Genomic DNA, 19,025 nt, shown 5'->3' on the forward strand with positions numbered 1-19,025 from the left:
CAAGGCTTTGCTTGGAGGTAATGAAAGCTAGTAGAGGTGATGGAATTCCAGTTGAGCTATTTCAAATCCTAAAAGATGGTGCTCTGAAAGTGCTCCATTCAATATGCCAGCAAATTTGGGAAGCTCAGCAGTGGCTGCAAGACTGGAAAAGGTCAGTTTTCATTCCAATTCCAAAGAAAGGCCATGCCAAAGAATGTTCAAACTAGCACGCAATTGGACTCATCTCATACGCTAGCAAAGCAATGCTCAAAATTCTCCAAGCTAGGCTTCAGCAGTATGTGAACTGAGAACTTCCAGATGTTCAAGCTGGATTTAGCAAAGGCAGAGGAAGCAGAGATCAAATTGCCAACATCTGTTGGATCATAGAAAAAGCAAGAGAGTACCAGGAAAACATCTACTTCTGCTTTATTGACTACACCAAAGTCTTTGACTGTGGGGATAACAACAAACTGTGGAAAATTCTTAGAGATGGGAATACCAGATCACCTTACCTACCTCCTGAGAAATCTGTACTCATGTCAAAAAGCAATGGTTAGAACCAGACATGGAAAAATGGACTGGTTCCAAATTGGGAAAGGAGTATGTCAAGGCTGTATATTGTCACTCTGCTTATTCAACTTATATGCAGAGTCAGTTCAGTTCATTTCAGTCGCTCAGTTGTGTCCGACTCTTTGTGATTCCATGGACTGCAGCACGCCAGGCCTCCCTATCCATCACCAACTCCCGGAGTTTACTCAAACTCATGTCCATTGAGTCGGTGATGCCATCCAACCATCTCATCCTCTGTCACCCCCTTCTCCCCCCGCCTTCAATATTTCCCAGCATCAGGGTCTTTTCAAAAGAGCCGACTCATTGGAAAAGACCCTGATGCTGGGAAAGATTGAGGGCAGGAGGAGAAGGGGAAGACAGAGGATGAGATGTTTGGATGATATCACAGACTCAATGGACATGAATTTGAGCAAGCTCCAGGAGTTGGTGATGGACAAGGAAGCCTGGAATGCTGCAGTCCATGGGGTCGCAAAGAGTAGGACACGACTGAGTGACTGAACTGAACTAAACTGATAAGGCAGTTAGCAAATGTGTAACACTGCCTACTAACAGCACAGAGTTCTCATTAAAAAGGACCTTATAGATTCAATGCAATCCCTATCAAGCTACCAATGGTATTTTTCACAGAACTAGAACAAACTAGTACAGTACTCCTGCTGTTCCTAGTGCCATTCCTCAGAGGGAAACACCTCTAACCATTTGGTCGATAGCCTTCCAGACTTTTCTCTAGGATCACAAACTATATGTGTATGTTATATATGTGTGCTCAGTCACTTCAGTCATGTCTGACTCTTTGTGACCCCATGGACTGTAGCCCTCCAGGCTCCTCTGTCCATAGGATTCTCCAGGCAAGAATACTGAAGTGGGTCGCCATGCCCTCCTTCAGGGGATCTTGCCAACCTAAGGATCGAACCCGAGTGACTTATGTCTCCTGAACTGGCAGGCGAGCTCTTTACCACTAGCGCCACCTGGGAAGCCCATGTCATATATGTATATGTATTAAATGGGACCATACCATTCTTTATTTTTTTCACTCAGTATCTCACAGAAAGCTGTCTGTGTCAGCACGTACACTTCTGAGGCGTCTGTGGTAGAGGCCGTAGTATGGATGCACATGTGTCTTGGGTTCCCTTGGCTGCTTTCATAAGACTTTTTCCTTCCTGGCCAGGACCAAGAGGAGCATGGGGATCCGAGCCCTGTCTCATGACAGCATTTTTGTGTTGGAGCCTGACCCTGAAAGATTAGGAAGGAAGCTATACCCCTCTCCAGAGATCCCAAGAGGCAGACATTTGCAGGTAATGGTGAACTCGAGCATCAGTGCATACTTGGACTACTCCTGATTCCACCCCCACTGTTGTAAACACTGAATGAGAGAGTCTAAGTATATGACGTGCTTCCCTAGTGCCTGACACACAGTATTGGCCAGGGTCACCATATTCACTTCACTTTATGTACCCCAAAATGCTCTGAGTAAGATAATGGTGACATTAATGTGCAGGCATTCCAACCTCCATGTTTTTCCCTTCTTCCACAGAGATCTCGTGTTTTTACTGCTCTGCCTAGAGCTGAGACTGGTAGCATGCATGAAGCTGTGTTTGGAACTGTGCCAAGAGGTGCAGCCAGAAGTGAAGTCTCTGTTGCAGGCTCCAAGACCACCGAGGTAATAAAGTAGAATTGTTCAAAGTCAAACAGGCAGACCTATGCTTGAATCCCTGCTCTACTATTTATTGGCCCTGTGACTTTGGGCTGATTACTTAATCTCTCTGAGCCTTCCTTTCTTCAACTGTAATGGGTATGATATAAATGTCTAGTTCAAGGGGTTGCCTGTGAGGATTGAATAAAGACTCAGAGAGATTAAAGAAATTGTTCCAGCTGACCATATAGTTAGTGGTAGCCCTGGAACTCTGACTCAGATGTGTTGACCTCCAACCTATAGCCTTTCCATTAACCCAGTCTCTAAGATGTTGAAATTCTCTGGCCCTGCCTCAACAGGAAGGATTGTACATCTTTAGTCTCCATTGTCTGAGGAGGCCTCACAAATAGCTGAGAAAAGAAAAGAAAGGAAAGGTAAGGGAGAAAGGGAAAGATATATCCATCTGAATGCAGAGTTCCAGAGAATAGCAAGGAGAGATAAGAAAGCCTTCCTTGTGATCAATGCAAAGAAATAGAGGAAAACAATAGAATGGGAAAGACTGGAGATCTCTTCAAGAAAATTAGAGATACCAAGGGAATATTTCATACAAAAATGGGCACAATAAAGGACAGAAATGTTATGGACCTAACAGAAGCAGAAGATATTAAGAAGAGGTGGCAAGAATACACAGAAGAACTGTACAAACAAGGTCTTAGGTAACCACAATGGTAACCACGTTGGTGTTACCATCTATCACCTAAAGTAAGATAGATATCCTGGAGTGTGAAGTCAAGTGGGCCTTAGGAAGCATTACTATGAAAAAGCTAGTGGAGGTGATAGAATTCCAGTTAAGCTATTTCAAATCCTAAAAGATGATACTGTGAGAGTGTTGCACTCAGTATGCCAGCAAATTTGGAAAACTCAGCAGTGGCCACAGGACTGGAAAAGGTCAGTTTTCATTCCAATTCCAAAGAAAGGCAATGTCAAAGAAGGTTCAAACTACCACACAATTGCACTCATTTCACATACTAGCAAGGCAGTGCTCAAAATCCTTCAAGCTGGGCTTCAACAGTACGTGAACTGAGAACTTCCAGATGTTCAAGCTGGATTTAGCAGAGGAAGAGGAACCAGAGATCAAATTGCCAACATCCGTTGGATCATAGAAAAAAGCAAGAGAATTCCAGAAAGACATCTACTTCTGCTTCACTGAATACTCAAAACCCTTTGACTGTGTGGATCACAATAAACTGTGGAAAATTCTTAAAGAAATCAAGATACCAGACCACCTTACTGGTCTCCTGAGAAACCTGTATGAAGGTCAAGAAGCAACAGTTAGAGCTGGACATGGAACAACAGGCTAGTTCCAAATTGGGAACAATACATCAAGGCTGCTTGTTGTCACCCTGCTTATTTAACTTATATGCAGAGTACATAGTGTGAAATTCCAGACTGGATAAAGCTCAGACTGGAAACAAGGTTGCTGGGAGAAATAGCAATAACCTCAGATATGCAGATGACACCACCCTTATGGCAGAAAGTGAAGAGGAACTAAAGAGCCTCTGGATAAAAGTAGAAGAAGAGAGCAAAAAAGGTGGCTTAAAATTCAACTTTCAAAAAACTAAGATCATGGCATCCAGTCCCATCATTTCATAGCAAATAGGTGGGGGGGTGGGGGGGTGGAAACAGTGACAGACTTGATTTCTTTGGGCTCCAAAATCACTGTGGACAGTAACTACAGCCATGAAATCAAAAGACCCTCGCTCCTTGGAAGGAAAGCTATTGCAAACCTTGACAGCATATTAAAAAGCAGAGACATCACTTTGCCAACAAAAGGCTGTCTAGTCAAAGCTATGGTTTTTCCTGTAGTCATGTATGGATTGTGAGAGTTGGACCATAAAGAAGACTGAGAGCCGAACAATTGATGCTTTTGAACTGTCATGCTAGAGAAGACTCTTGAGAGTCCCTTGGACTGCAAGGAGATCAAACCAGTCAATCGTAAAGGAAATCAACCCTGAAGATTCATTGGAGGGACTGATGCTGAAGCTGAAGCTCCAATACTTTGGCCACCTGATGCGAAGAGCTGACTCATTGGAAAAAACCCTGATGCTGGGAAAGATTGAGGGCAGGAGGAGAAGAGGGCGACAGAGAATGAGATGGTTTGATGGCATCACGGACTCAATGGACATGAGTTTGAGCAAACTCCAGGCGATAGTGAAGGACAGGGAAGGTTGGTGTGCTGCAGTCCATGGGATTGCAAAGAGTCAGACACAACTTAGTGAGTGAACAACAAAAGCCAAGTAAAGCCTTCTGTAAAAGTTAGCTGCCATTAGTACAGTGATTATTATTGCAATTGTGCTTTGGGATTGTTAATCCCCAAGGTCTGTTCTTAAGAGCCCCAGGTGGGGCCTAGTAGTCATAAGAGGGCACCTTAGACATTGGCCAGGAGTACTCCAAAGGCAGAAACTCATTGTGGCCCGTTTTCTTTGGCTTTGAGAGTTTGACACCCATCTGTCCTGAGCAGGAGCAGAGCCTATGACAGAATCAAGCATGTCAGCTCCATGTCAACAAGGATTTTGTTTTGTTTATTGCTGTATACCCAGTGCCTAGAATGGGTGTGGCACATTGTACATGCTTAGTCAGTATTTGTTAAAGACAAAATCAAGGGTTCTGATACACATCAAGAGGATCATGGCAGGGCCCAGTGCCTCAAATTCAAGTATAACATGAACTCCTAACTGGAATCAACTAAATCAGTCTGATGAAGCTCAAAGTAAAACCAAATGAACAATTTTTATTCCCTTCAGAAAACTAGTCATCCAGTTCTAACCAGGAATAGTTGTGTAGGTTTTCTAAAATTGCCAGAAAATCAGTCTCAACAGGCTTAAGATAAGCAACCAACACAGTCAAGATTCCATCCAGACAATTCCTGGACAGAGAGAATGATAGAAATAAAGATTGTAGCCTGGATGCCAAGCCCAGAACATAACCCAAAGACTCACCTCCCCAAGATCTGAACTTCCAAAGACAAAACCAAGATCAAAACAAAGATTGGACTCAAATAAGATTTCTAGTTGGCGTCAGTAGGAGATAACACCAGGATTCTGGTTTTGAGCAAGGAAGCAACTTGAAGTTTCTGTCTTTGGGATTGGCAAAAGTGTGCAGCAACTGAGAGGGTGAACCCAGGCTATTTATTAGTCTTTGGTTTGAGAAGGTATTTATTAGTCTTTGGCATCACCGACTCAATGGACACGGGTTTGGGTAAACTCCGGGAGTTGGTGATGGACAGGGAGGCCTGGTGTGCTGCGATTCATGGGGTCGCAAAGAGTCGGACACGACTGAGCGACTGAACTGAACTGAACTTGAGTAGGTACTAGAAGTGAAGACAAGGAAGTAGGAGACTCTTTCCTTGGCTTGTTTTTTTCTCCCACTTTGTGTTCTTAACCCTTCAACCTTTGAGCAACAGGTAATTTGGGGGAAGGCACGCAAGTTTTTAACTTTTTCTTTCTATACTCTTCCTTGACAGATCCCACTACCGAGTCCATGCCAACCCAGCATCAGCTCATGTCTCATTCGATCTGACACCATCTCTAAGGATCTTGAAGAAATGTCTGTTGATTATAAGTCACCTAAGAAGAGTTCATCATACAACATCTTGACATGGAAGAAGGTGAGTGTTAGTTCTGGCGGAAGTTGCAGGTTGGGGGCAGCAGATGCACAAGTCAGAGGCATAATTTCTTCTTGCCTTTCTTTTTTCCTGCTGTAGCTCAATACTAAGGGGATGTTTGGGGAAGGAGCTGCCATATTTGGCTTTTGATTTGCCTGTTGGTTTACATTTTCTGTCCAATTCTAAAAATTAAATAATCAGCACTGTAATTTATAAGGTATGGGAGACAGTATTTCTGGAGAAAAAAAAGTTTGTGCATGTTTTCAGTTTCATGAAGAAAACTAATAGAGATTTTTATGGAAGTAAAGCCTCTACAATTTCAAATGCCAAAAATCCCAAAGGTTAGGGCATATAGCATGGTTTGACAAACACATATCCATATGAAAAATCATTTGACATGAGAGGGCACATATGTGTATTTCATGCATCTAGCTTTGCCAGCCAACAATACCCATCAACAATTGGAAAATCAGTAGACTGTCCTCATATTAACACTTCCATTCACAAACTATCGTGTGGTTAATTGGATTGGCTTTTTCTACATCAATCGTGAAGATCATATTATTTTTTTCCTTCATTCTTTTAATATGGTATTTGATTTTCATAATATATTACATAGTGATTTTCGTATGTTAAACCTCCTAATTCTGGGATAAATGCCAGTTGCTCATCATGTATAATTGCCCTTAAAATGCTGTTGGATTTGGTTTGCTAGTATTTTGCATGTGTATTCATGAGGGATATAGGTTATAGCATTCATTTGTTGTGATGCCTTTATCTGGCTTTGGAGTCATGGTAATGCTTGCCTCGTAGAATCAGAAAGTGTTCCCTCTTACATGTGTTTTGAAATATTTGTGAAGGATTGGTATTATTATTTAAAAGTTTGGTAGAATTCACCAGTGAAGCCATCTGGTCCTGCTTTTTTTGTTGTTTCAAGGTGTTGATTACTGATTCAATCTGTTGCTATAGGTGTATTCAGGTTTTCCATTTCTTTTTTATTCAATTTTAGTAATTAGGATGTGTCTAGGAATTTATCCATTTCATTTAGGCTATCTATACAAGTATTCATAGTACTGTTTTATAATCCTTTATATTTCTGTAAGGTTGGTAGTAATTGTTCCCTTTCAATTCTGATTTTAGTAATTTGTGTCTTATTTTTTCTTAATCAATCTAGCTAAAGATTTGTCCATTTTGTTTTACTTTTCAAAGGATCGACTTTTGGTTTCATTGATTTTCCATATTGTTTTTCTATTCCCTATTTCATTATCGCTGCTTTAATCTCTATTATTTCCTTCTTCTTGCTAGCTTTGGGTTTAGTTTCATCTTTCTGGGTTCCTTAAGGTGGAACGTTAGGGTAGTGATTTGAGAGCTTTCTTCTTTTTTAACAAGCACATACAGCTATACATTTCTAAAGACTGTTTTTGCTGTACCACATAAGTTTATGTTGTGTTTTAGTATTAATTCATGCCCAAGTATTTTCTAACTTTCCTTTTGATTTCTTCTTTGACCCATTCACTGCTTAAGGGTATGTTGTTTAATTTCCACCTATTTGTGAATTTTCCAGTCCTCCTTCTGTTATTGATTGTATAGTTTAGTTCTATTGTGATCAGAGAAGATACTTTGCATTATTTCAATCTTTTAAAATTTATTAAGACTTATTTTGTAGCCTAGCATATGGTTTATACAGGAGAATGTTCCATGTGCATTTCAGAATAATATATATTATGCTCTTTTTGAATGGAATATTATATATATATATGTATATATATATATATATATATATATATATATGTTAGGTTTGCATTATTGTTTCAAGTCCTCTATTTCCTTATTGATCTTCTGTCTAGCTGTTTATTCATTATTGAAAGTGGGATACTGACATCTCTACTATTGTATAACTGTCCATTTCCTCCTTCAATTCTGTCAAGTTTTGCTTCATGTATTCAGGAGTGGGTCTGTTGTTTTGTTTATGACTGTTCTATCTTCCTGATGGATTGACCCTTTTATCAATGTATAATGTCCATCTGTCTCCTATAACAATTTTGACTTGAAATCTGTTTTGTTTGATTTTAGTATAGCCACCCCAGCTTTCTTTTGGTTATCATTTTCTTGGAATCCCTTTAATCATCCTTTCACTTTCAACTTGCTTGTGTTTTTGGATCTAAAGCGAGTCTCTTGTAGACAGCATACAAATAGATCATGTTTTTAAGATTCATCTTGCTAATTTCTGCCTTTTGATTGGATAGTTCAATTAATTTACATTCATAGTAATTACTAATAATGAAGGACTTCTGCCATTTAGCTCTTTTTTGTATCTTGGTTCTTCTATTACTAACTTATTTTGGATTTTTTAAAATATATTTATTTTAATTGGAGGCTAATTACTTTACAATATTGTAGTGGTTTTTTGCCATACATTGACATGAATCAGCCATGGGTGTACATGTGTTCCCCATCCTGAACACCCCTCCCACCTCCCTTCCCATCCCATCCCTCTGCGTCATCCCAGTGCACCAGCCCTGAGCACCCTGTCTCATGTATTGAACCTGGACTGGAGATCTGTTTCACATATGGTAATATACATGTTTCAGTGCTATTCTCTCAGATGATCCCACCCTCGTCTTCTCCCACAGAGTCCAAAAGACTGTTCTATACATCTGTGTCTCTTTTGCTGTCTCCCATATAGGGTTATCATTACCATCTTTCCAAATTCCATATATATGCATTAGTATACTGTATTGGCGGAGAAGGCAATGGCACCCTACTCCAGTACTCTTGCCCGGAAAATCCCATGGACGGAGGAGCCTGGTAGGCTGCAGTCCATGGGGTCACGAAGAGTCGGACACGATTGAGCGACTTCACTTTCACTTATAACTTTCATGCATTGGAGAAGGAAATGGCAACCCACTCCAGTGTTCTTGCCTGGAGAATCCCAGGGACGGTGGAGCCTGGTGGGCTGCCATCTATGGGGTCGCACAGAGTCGGACATGACTGAAGCGACTTAACAGCAGCAGCAGCAGCATACCGTATTGGTGTTTTTCTTTCTGGCTTACTTCACTCTGTATAATAGGCTCCAGTTTCATCCAGCTCATTAGAACTGATCCAAATGTATACTTTTTAATGGCTGAGTAATATTCCATTGTGTATATGTACCACAGCTCTCTTATCCATTCATCAGCTGATGGACATCTAGGTTGCTTCCATGTCCTGGCTATTATAAACAGTGCTGCGATGAACATTGGGATACACGTGTCTTTTTCAATTCTGGTTTCCTCGGTGTGTATGTCCAGCAGTGGGATTGTTGGGTCATATGGCAGTTCTATTTCCAGTTTTTTGAGGAATCTCCCCACTGTTCTCCATACTGGTTGTACTAGTTTGCATTCCCACCAACAGTGTAAGAGGGTTCCCTTTTTCTACACCCTCTCCAGCATTTATTGTTTGTAGACTTTTGGATAGCAGCCATTCTGACTGGAGTGAGATGGTACATTGTGGTTTTGATTTGCATTTCTCTGATAATGGGTGATGTTGAGCATCTTTTCATGTGTTTGTTAGCCACCTGTATGTCTTCTTTGGAGAAATGTCTGTTTAGTTCTTTGGCCCCTTTTTTGATTGGGTCATTTATTTTTCTGGAATTGAGCTGCAGGAGTTGCTTGTATATTTTTGAGATTAATTGTTTGTCTGTTGCTTCATTTGCTATTATTTTCTTCCATTCTGAAGGCTGTCTTTTCACCTTGCTTATAGTTTCCTTCGTTGTGCAAAAGCTTTTAAATTTAATTAGATCCAATTTGTTGATTTTTGCTTTTATTTCCATTACTATGGGTCATAGAGGATCCTGCTGTGACTTATGTTGGAGAGTGTTTTGCCTATGTTTTCCTCTAGGAGTTTGATAGTTTCTGGTCTTACATTTAGATCTTTAATCCATTTTGAGTTTATTTTTGTGTGTGGTGATAGAAAGTGTTCTAGATTCATTCTTTTACTGAATTGGTTGACCAGTTTTCCCAGCATCACTTGTTAAAGAGATTGTCTTTTCTCCATTGTATATTCTTGCCTCCTTTGTCAAAGATAAGGTGTCCATAGGTGCGTGGATTTATCTCTGGGCTTTCTATTTTGTTCCATTGATATATATTTCTGTCTTTGTGCCAGTACCATACTGTCTTGATGACTGTGGCTTTGTAGTAGAGCCTGAAGTCAGGCAGGTTGATTCCTCCAGTTCCATTCTTCTTTCTCAAGATTACTTTGGCTATTCGAGGTTTTTTATATTTCCATACAAATTTTGAAATCATTTGTTCCAGTTCTGTGAAAAATACCATTGGTAGCTTCAGAGGGATTGCATTGAATCTATAGATCGCCTTGTGTAGTATACTCATTTTCACTATATTAATTCTTCCAATCTATGAACATGTTATATTTCTCTATCTATTTTTGTCCTCTTTGATTTCTTTCATCAGTGTTTTATAGTTTTCTATATATAGGTCTTTTGTTTCTTTAGGTAGATATATTCCTAAGTATTTTATTCTTTTCGTTGCAATGGTGAATGGAATTGTTTCCTTAATTTCTCTTTCTGTTTTCTTATTGTTAGTGTATAGGAATGCAAAGGATTTCTGTGTGTTGATTTTATATCCTGCAACTTTACTATATTCATTGATTAGCTCTAGTAATTTTCTGGTGGAGTCTTTAGGGTTTTCTATGTAGAGGATCATGTCATCTGCAAACAGTGAGAGTTTTCCTTCTTTTCCAATCTGGATTCCTTTTATTTCTTTTTCTGCTCTGATTGCTGTGGTCAAAACTTCCAAAACTGTGTTGAATAGTAGTGGTGAGAGTGGGCACCCTTGTCTTGTTCCTGACTTTAGGAGAAATGCTTTCAATTTTTCACCATTGAGGATAATGTTTGCTGTGGGTTTGCATATATGGCTTTTATTATGTTGAGATATGTTCCTTCTATTCCTGCTTTTTGGAGGGTTTTTATCATAAATGGATGTTGAATTTTGTCAAAGGCTTTCTCTGCATCTATTGAGATAGTCATATGGTTTTTATCTTTCAATTTGTTAATGTGGTGTATTACATTGATTGAATTGCAGATATTAAAGAATCCTTGCATCTCTTGGATAAATCACACTTGGTCATGATGTATGATCTTTTTAATATGTTGTTGGGTTCTGTTTGCTAGAATTTTAAGGATTTTTGCATCTGTGTTCATCAGTGATATTGGCCTGAAGTTTTCTTTTTTTGTGGCATCTTTGTCAGGTTTTGATATTAGGGTGATGGTGGCCTCATAGAATGAATTTGGAAGTTTACCTTCCTCTGCAATTTTCTGGAAGAGTTTGAGTAAGATAGGTGTTAGCTCTTCTCTAGATTTTTGGTGGAATTCAGCTGTGAAGGCGTCTGGTCCTGGGCTTTTGTTTGCTGGAAGATTTCTGATTACAGTTTCGATTTCCATGCTTGTGATGGGTCTGTTAAGATTTTCTATTTGTTCCTGGTTCAGTTTTGGAAATTACACTTTTCTAAGAATTTGTCCATTTCTTCCAAGTTGTCCATTTTATTGGCATATTGTTGCTGATAGTAGTCTCTTATGATCCTTTGTATTTATGTGTACTCTGTTGTGATTTCTCCATTTTCATTTCAAATTTTGTTGATTTGATTTTTCTCCCTTTGTTTCTTGATGAGTCTGGCTAATGGTTTGTCAATTTTATTTATCTTCCCAAAGAACCAGCTTTTAGCTTTGTTTATTTTTGCTATGGTCTCTTTCGTTTCTTTTGCATTTATTTCTGCCCTAAGTTTTGAGATTTCTTTCCCTCTACTAACCCTCGGGTTCTTCGTTTCTTCCTTTTCTAGTTGCTTTAAGTGTAGAGTTAGGTTATTTATTTGACTTTTTTCTTGTTTCTTGAGATAAGCCTGTATTGCTATGAACCTTCCCCTTAGCACTGCTTTTACAGTGTCCCATAGGTTTTTGGTTGTTGTGTTTTCATTTTCATTCCTTTCTATGCGTATTTTGATTTCTTCTGTGATTTATTGGTTATTCAGAAGCATGTTGTTTAGCCTCCATATGTTGGAATTTTTAATAGTTTTTTTTTTCCTGTAATGACATCTAATCTTACTGCATTGTGGTCAGAAAAGATGCTTGGAATGATTTCAATTTTTTTGAATTTACCAAGGCGAGATTTCTGGCCCAGGATGTGATCTATCCTGGAGAGGGTTCCGTGTGCACTTGAGAAAAAGGTGGAATTCATTGTTTTGGGGTGAAATGTCCTATAGATATCAATTAGGTCTGACTGATCTATTGTATCATTTAAAGTTTGTTTCCTTGTTAATTTTCTGTTTAGTTGATCTATCCATAGGTGTGAGTGGGGTATTAAAGTCTCCCACTATTACTGTGTTATTGTTAATTTCCGCTTTCATACTTGTTAGCAATTGCCTTACATATTGCAGTGCTCCTATGTTGGGTGCATATGTATTTATAATTGTTATATCTTCTTCTTGGATTGATCCGTTGATCATTATGTAGTGTCCTTCTTTGTCTCTTTTCACAGCCCTTATTTTAAAGTCTATTTTATCTGATATGAGTACTGCTGCTCCTGCTTTCTTTTGGTCTCCATTTGCGTGAAATATCTTTTTCCAGCTCTTCACTTTCAGTCTGTATGTGTCCCTTGTTTTGAGGTGGGTCTCTTGTAGACAGCATATATAGGGGTCTTGTTTTTGTATCCATTCAGCCTGTCTTTGTCTTTTGGTTGGGGCTTTCAACCCATTTACATTTAAGGTAATTATTGATAAGCATGATCCTGTTACCATTTACTTTGTTGTTTTGGGTTCGAGTGTATACACCCTTTCTGTGTTTCCTGTCTAGAGAAGATCATTTAGCATTTGTTGGAGAGCTGGTTTGGTGGTGCTGAATTCTCTCAGCTTTTGCTTGTCTGTAAAGCTTTTGATTTCTCCTTCATATTTGAATGAGATCCTTGCTGGGTACAGTAATCTGGGTTGTAGGTTTTTCTCTTTCATCACTTTAAGTATGTCCTGCCATTCCCTTCTGGCCTGAAGAGTTTCTATTGAAAGATCAGCTGTTATCCTTATGGGAATCCCCTTGTGTGTTATTTGTTGTTTTTCCCTTGCTGCTTTTAATATTTGTTCTTTGTGTTTGATCTTTGTTAATTTGATTAATATGTCTCTTGGGGTGTTTTGCCTTGGGTTTATCCTGTTTGGGACTCTCTGGGTTTCTTGGACTTGGGTAACTGTTTCCTTTCCCATTTTAGGGAATTTTTCAACTATTATCTCCTCAAGTATTTTCTCATGGCCTTTCTTTTTATCCTCTTCTTCTGGGACTCCTATGATTTGAATGTTAGGGCATTTGACATTGTCCCAGAGATCTCTGAGGTTGTCTTCATTTCTTTTAATTCTTTTTTCTTTTTTCTTCTCTGCTTAATTTATTTCTACCATTCTATCTTCTACCTCACTTATCCTATCTTCTTCCTCCGTTATTCTACTGTTGGTTCCCTCCAGAGTGTTTTTGATCTCATTTTTTGCATTATTTATTTTTGATTGACTCTTTTTTATTTCTTCTAGGTCCTTGTTAAACATTTCTTGCATCTTCTCAATCCTTGTCTCCAGGCTATTTATCTGTAACTCCATTTGGTTTTCAAGATTTTGGATCATTTTTTCTATCATTATTCTGAATTCTTTTTCAGGTATACTCCGTATCTCCTCCTCTTTTGTTTGGTTTGGTGGGCATTTATCATGTTCCTTTACCTGCTGAGCATTTCTCTGCCTTTTCATCTTGTTTAGATTGCTGTGTTTGGGGTAGCCTTTCTGTATTCTGGCAGTTTGTGGTTCCTCTTTATTGTGGAGGTTCCTCCCTGTGGGTGGGGTTGGATGAGTGGCTTGTCAAGGTTTCCTGGTTAGGGAAGCTTGTGTCAGTGTTCTGGCGGGTGGAGCTGGATTTTTTCTCTCTGGAGTGCAATGAAGTGTCCAGTAGTGAGTTTTGAGATGTCTGTGGGTTTGGTGTGACTTTGGGCAGCTTGTATATTGAAGCTCAGGACTATGTTCCTGCATTGATGGAGAATTTGCATGGTATGTCTTGCTCTGGAACTTGTTGGCTCATGGGTGATGTTTGGTTTCAGTGTAGGTATGGAGGCTTTTGGATGATCTCTTATCGATTAATGTTCCCTGGAGTCAGGAGTTCTCTGGTGTTCTCAGGTTTTGGGCATAAGCCTCCTGCCTATGGTTTTCAGTCTTATTCTTACAGTAGCCTCAAGACTTCTCCATCCATACAGCACTGATGATAAAACATCTAGGTTAATGGTGAAACGATTCTCCACAGTGAGGGACACCCAGAGAGGTTCACAGAGTTACATGGAGAAGAGAAGAGGGGGGAGGGAGATAGAGGTGACCAGGAGGAGAAGAGGGGGAATCAAAGGGGGAGAAAGAAGTCTAGCCAGTAATCAGTTCACTAAGTGTTCTCCACAGCCCGGAATACACAGAGATTCACAGAGTTCGGTAGAGAAGAGAAGAGGGAGAGGGGAGATAGAGGTGACCTGGGGGAGAAAAAGGAGAGTCAAAGGGGGAGAGAGTAATCAAGCCAGTAATCACACTCCTAAGTAAAAATGGGTGCTGAAGATTGGATTCTTAAAGGTACATAATTGATAACAAATACCAAAAAGCAAAGATTAAAAATCTAGAGTAGAGGTTATACTCTCAAAATACAATATTAAAAAACAAAAACAAAACAAAATCACAAAAATTATAAAAAATATATATGAAGTTTGCTTTAAAAATAGGGCCTTTTTTTGCAAGGTAATAGTAGGTTATAAAAATGAAAATTAAAGGAGTAATAGAGGACTTAAAAATAAAAATAAATTTTTTAATTTAAAAAATGATAATAGTAAAAATATATCTAGGAATTTCTCTGGAGCTGTTGCGGGCAGTGTGGGGTCAGTTCAGTTTCAGATAGTTCCTTGTTCCAGCTTATACTTCTCAAGATCTATAGGCCCCTTCCAATGTAGTCAGTGCTAACTACAGGGTTTTAATCTGTTGCATCTGTCACTTCCAAAGTGATTCCATCTGTTTATTTTGGCTTCTTCTGTTAGCATGTCTCTTCAGTGTCTAATTTCCCCCCTGACACAAGGAGGCGAAGGTGGTCACTTATTTAGGCTCACTTGTTCAGTCGTGCTGTGGGGAGGGAGGAACACTGCAAACAAATATCACTGGCGTATGTGGGGAGTGCTTGCAGTGTCTCGGCCACACTGGGTTTGCCCCCGCTCACTGCATGTGTGCTTTCCCAGTTTACACTGCTCAGGCTCCAGGTTGCTCTGCAGGGGAACTGACTAAAACAGGCCCTGTGTTGTGTGCACTTCCAGGTCTAAGCCACTCAGGTTCAGTTTCTCAGGTACTCCACAAATGTGCAGGCTCAGTTGGGCCTGCGTTTTGTGCCCTTCCCAGGTCCAAGCAGCTCAGGCGACCAGGTGCTTGGCGAGCGCACTCTCCCTGGGGGGGGTGTGTGTGTGCGCGTCTTATAGCCTCCCCCATCCTAGCTGCTCAGTTTCCCGGGTGCACCATCTCAGGTGTGCCGTGTGTCTCTTCTGGGGAGCTGATCTCTGGCTGCGACCCTCCCAGTGGATGTCAACCGTCCAGAATCCCAAGAAGTCTTGGTTAGCAACTGGGAGCCTGCTTGCAGTTTGGTAGAGGATGCTGTCTCTGGGGCCGAGTTTGCCCCTCACCTTCCGGCTCTGGGTGCCCCCTGCCTGCCTCCCTGCCTCCAGTGCGGGATGGGCCAGTCCGCAGCCGGCTAGCTCTCATCCGGTATTTGCAGTCTTTTGTTCTGTGAGTGGGCCCGGCAGTGCCTTAGGTTAGGGCTTTTCGTAGGATAGTTCTCTCTCTCTCTCTTTTTTTTCCCTCTCTCTCTCTGGATATCCCATAGGTTGGGTTGCTAGCTCAAGTTATCTCCCTCAGATTGCCCTCAGGGCATTCAGGCCTGGTCCTTACCCTAAGCAATTCAGCCCACGCCTCCCTGTTCAGCCCCCCTTGCTGGTGGTGGATGCGAGTGTCTGGGCTACTTCTCCACTGGGAGTTGCCGTTAGGCACATAATCTGTGGGTTTTATTTATTTATTTATCCTCCCAGTTATGTTGCCCTCTGAGATTCCAAAACTCCCCACAGACCCGCCGGTGAGATGGTTTCCTGGTGTTTGGAAACTTCTCCTCTTTTAAGACTCCCTTCCTGGGACGGGTCTCCATCCCTATCTCTTTTGTCTCTCTTTTTGTCTTTTATATTTTGTCCTATCTCCTTTTGAAGACAATGGGCTGCCTTTCTGGGTGCCTGATGTCCTCTGCCAGCGTTCAGAAGTTGTTTTGTGGAATTTGCTCAGCGTTCAAATGTTCTTTCAATGAATTCGTGAGGGAGAAAGTGGTCTCCCCATCCTATTCTTCCACCATCTTAGGACTGCCCTCCCTTATTTTGGATTTAATTAAAATTTTTAGTGTACTATTTTCATCCCCTTCTCATTTCTTTCTTTATATATTTTTAAATTATTTTCTTAGTGGTTACTTTGGGGATTACACTTAAGAAAATTAACATTTTAAGACATATAGTTTTCTCTTTCTTTTAATTTGAGTAGGCTAACTATATATTTTATAGATTAATGAATAGAGTTAAAGTATTTATAGTCAACATTTCCTAACATCAGTCTAAACATTTGTCCTGCTCAATGTGGTAAACTCTCTATTAGTAAATTTAAGAATCGAGTCAAGTTGTTATACATTAAATGTTGGGCTTACAGGCAGTAATTCTAATCTTTGATGCTCTCCCAAGCATGAGAGTTTCTTAGCTATTTCTGCTAAGTTATTGCCCAAGTTTATTAGTTCAGGAGGGTGAATACAAGGAGGGGGCATGTGGCAGCAACAGTAGCAATAGCAGCAGCAGTAGTATCCCATGAAGGAGCTTTAATCACCATCCCAAACAGATGTGCTGACCTGGATGCTTCTCTGAGCTTCTCATAAGTTATAACACACCCATCTCTTATACCCCCAAAGGCCTCCCCACAAACCCAACTCCGACTGCCTTCTCACTAAGCATCAAGCAGGGAGCTAGGCAGAAAACCAAATCAAATAGAGAAGTCAGACTAAAAGATAACCAAATCTCTACCCTCTCAAAGAGTCTGCCTGCAATACAGGAGAGCTGGGTTCAATACTTGGGTTGGGAAGATCCCCTGGAGAAGGAAATGGCATTCCAGTATTCTTGCCTGGATAATTCCATGGACAGAGGAGCCTTGTGTACTACAGTCCATGGGGTCACAAAGAGTCGGACACGACTGAGTGACTAACACACACTACCCTCTCAGAGTCTTTCCAAGTTTGCTGTTTTCTTCTTTCTTTTCTGAGCTGCTGCCTCCTACTGGTGACACAGGGAAATATATGTTATCTCTCAAGGACCCAAAGCTTACTTTTTCCTCCAAAACCCCTGGGGCAGAATGGGAAGGACTGCCTTAAGGCCTTGTTGTCTAAGACTACTTCTTCCACACTTCCTTGGGTAAAGAGTTGTGTGCCTCGTCCCTTTCAGTTCCAGTTTAGCAAAGCCCCGTGCTTCTTCCCCATCCTCAGACCAGAGGATCCTCCTACTTAGAGCTTCCCTGACCCCTTCCACCTTCCCAACCCAGTTCATCTTCATCAATGGGTCAACTTCATATTCCCCAATGAGTCTGTAGAATATTTTCCCTCACTATGGCTTTTTATGGATAAAAACAATTGTATGGAAAAGAAGTCATGCATTTTCACTCTTGAGAAAGAGCTATATCAGTTATTTTGGTGCTTAAAGCTTGAGCTGATTAAATGCTTAGACTTTAGTCCCATTGCAGGATAAATGTTGCTAACATCTAACATGGTGGGGGTTAAGTAGCTTCCAGTTATTCCACTGTATTGTCTAATGAAGAATTCATTTAGATTGCTGCAAGGTTCTCCCCTTATCATGTCTCTTGCTTTGCCCATGATGGCTTACTTCATAATTCACCATTATTATTTACAAATAGGTCTCCAAAGCCCAGAACAATATTCTTAAAAATCCTCTGATATATCAGAAGAGAGCATAATGCCCCCTTCCCCATTGCAGCATAGAAATTTGTTGCTTACAAAGTTATTTTGCATAGATATAGGTGCATTTCATTCTCTCAATAACTCTGAAACATAGATAGGGAAGATACTATTATTCCCATTTTTGGGTGGAAAAAACTGAGGTTCAGAGAGGTGAAATGACTTGACCAAGGCCACAGCGCTAATCAGAGATACAGCTGGGACTCAAACTGAGGATTCCTCCCCAAATTCATACCAGTTTTCACTCAGCCATGTGGACTCTAGCAGCTCTTTAAATTTGGACAACCAATGCCCACCAATAACAATAGCAGCTAATACTTGCTCAGACTTTCTTGTGTGAAAGGCACTTTACATGTATCATTTCATCTAATTTTAAAAACAGCACACTAAAGTGTATATTATTAGTATCCTTATATTAAAGACATAGAAACTGAGGCTCAAAGAAGTTAAGTAACTTGTCCGAGCTCAAACTTTAAAGATGGCTTGGCTTGGACCTCAAATTCAAGCCTCTTTGACTCCAACGTTCATGTTCTTATTTTCTATACTACTTGAGAAATTGGGGAGCTTTAGATAGCAGGGAGCTCCAGAGGATATGTGAAATTCTACCTCCTACAACTTTCAGGATGGCAAAATGGCACAGCATCTTTTATGAAACAGAAATTCTGAGTGAAGCTGCAGCTGCACAGGAATTCCCAGGAATGAGCACATAATGCACTTTGACACACTTGGGAAATTAAAGTCCTAACAGCCAGTTGTATCCTGTATCCTGTGCATACCATGGCAGAGAAGTCTCCTACTGAGAACCACTTTTCCCACCAAAAGCTGCTGCTTCTTCTGGAGATGTTCCAAAGACTACTTGCCTTGGGAGCTTTCAGCTGAATGGCTCACACAGAACCTAGCTCCCTAGAATCCCAGTGTCAAAACCTCCCAGATAGTTTCAGAGTGAGCTTTTTTCCCAAAGTGACAGCTTTTCAGACCAAAGGCTTGATAAAATCTGGCCTAAATAGCCACCAGGTAATGCCATTATTTAAGACATAACAATTGGGAACAGAAAAGCTATCTCCTGCACACACTGAATCTAGAAATTGCTAGAATTTTGCTGAGCTTGATTT

The 19,025-nt window shown here is 40.4% G+C and overlaps 1 protein-coding gene across 9 annotated transcripts in view; it reads left to right on the plus strand.

The window, feature by feature from the left end:
- KIAA1210 (KIAA1210 ortholog) overlaps nucleotides 1-19,025 on the plus strand; it is an 80,174-nt gene that overhangs the window by 40,926 nt on the left and 20,223 nt on the right. For all 9 annotated transcript variants that reach the window (XM_081564396.1, XM_081564399.1, XM_081564398.1 and 6 more), the window contains 3 exons: nucleotides 1,718-1,844; nucleotides 2,084-2,209; nucleotides 5,706-5,849. In XM_081564396.1, coding sequence (XP_081420522.1) covers nucleotides 1,718-1,844; nucleotides 2,084-2,209; nucleotides 5,706-5,849 — 397 coding nt within the window. The remainder of the gene's footprint in view (nucleotides 1-1,717; nucleotides 1,845-2,083; nucleotides 2,210-5,705; nucleotides 5,850-19,025) is intronic.

The sequence above is a fragment of the Giraffa tippelskirchi genome, chromosome X (genome assembly GCF_054371585.1).
Source record: "Giraffa tippelskirchi isolate mGirTip1 chromosome X, T2T-mGirTip1v1.2.pri, whole genome shotgun sequence".
NCBI lineage: Eukaryota > Metazoa > Chordata > Mammalia > Artiodactyla > Giraffidae > Giraffa > Giraffa tippelskirchi.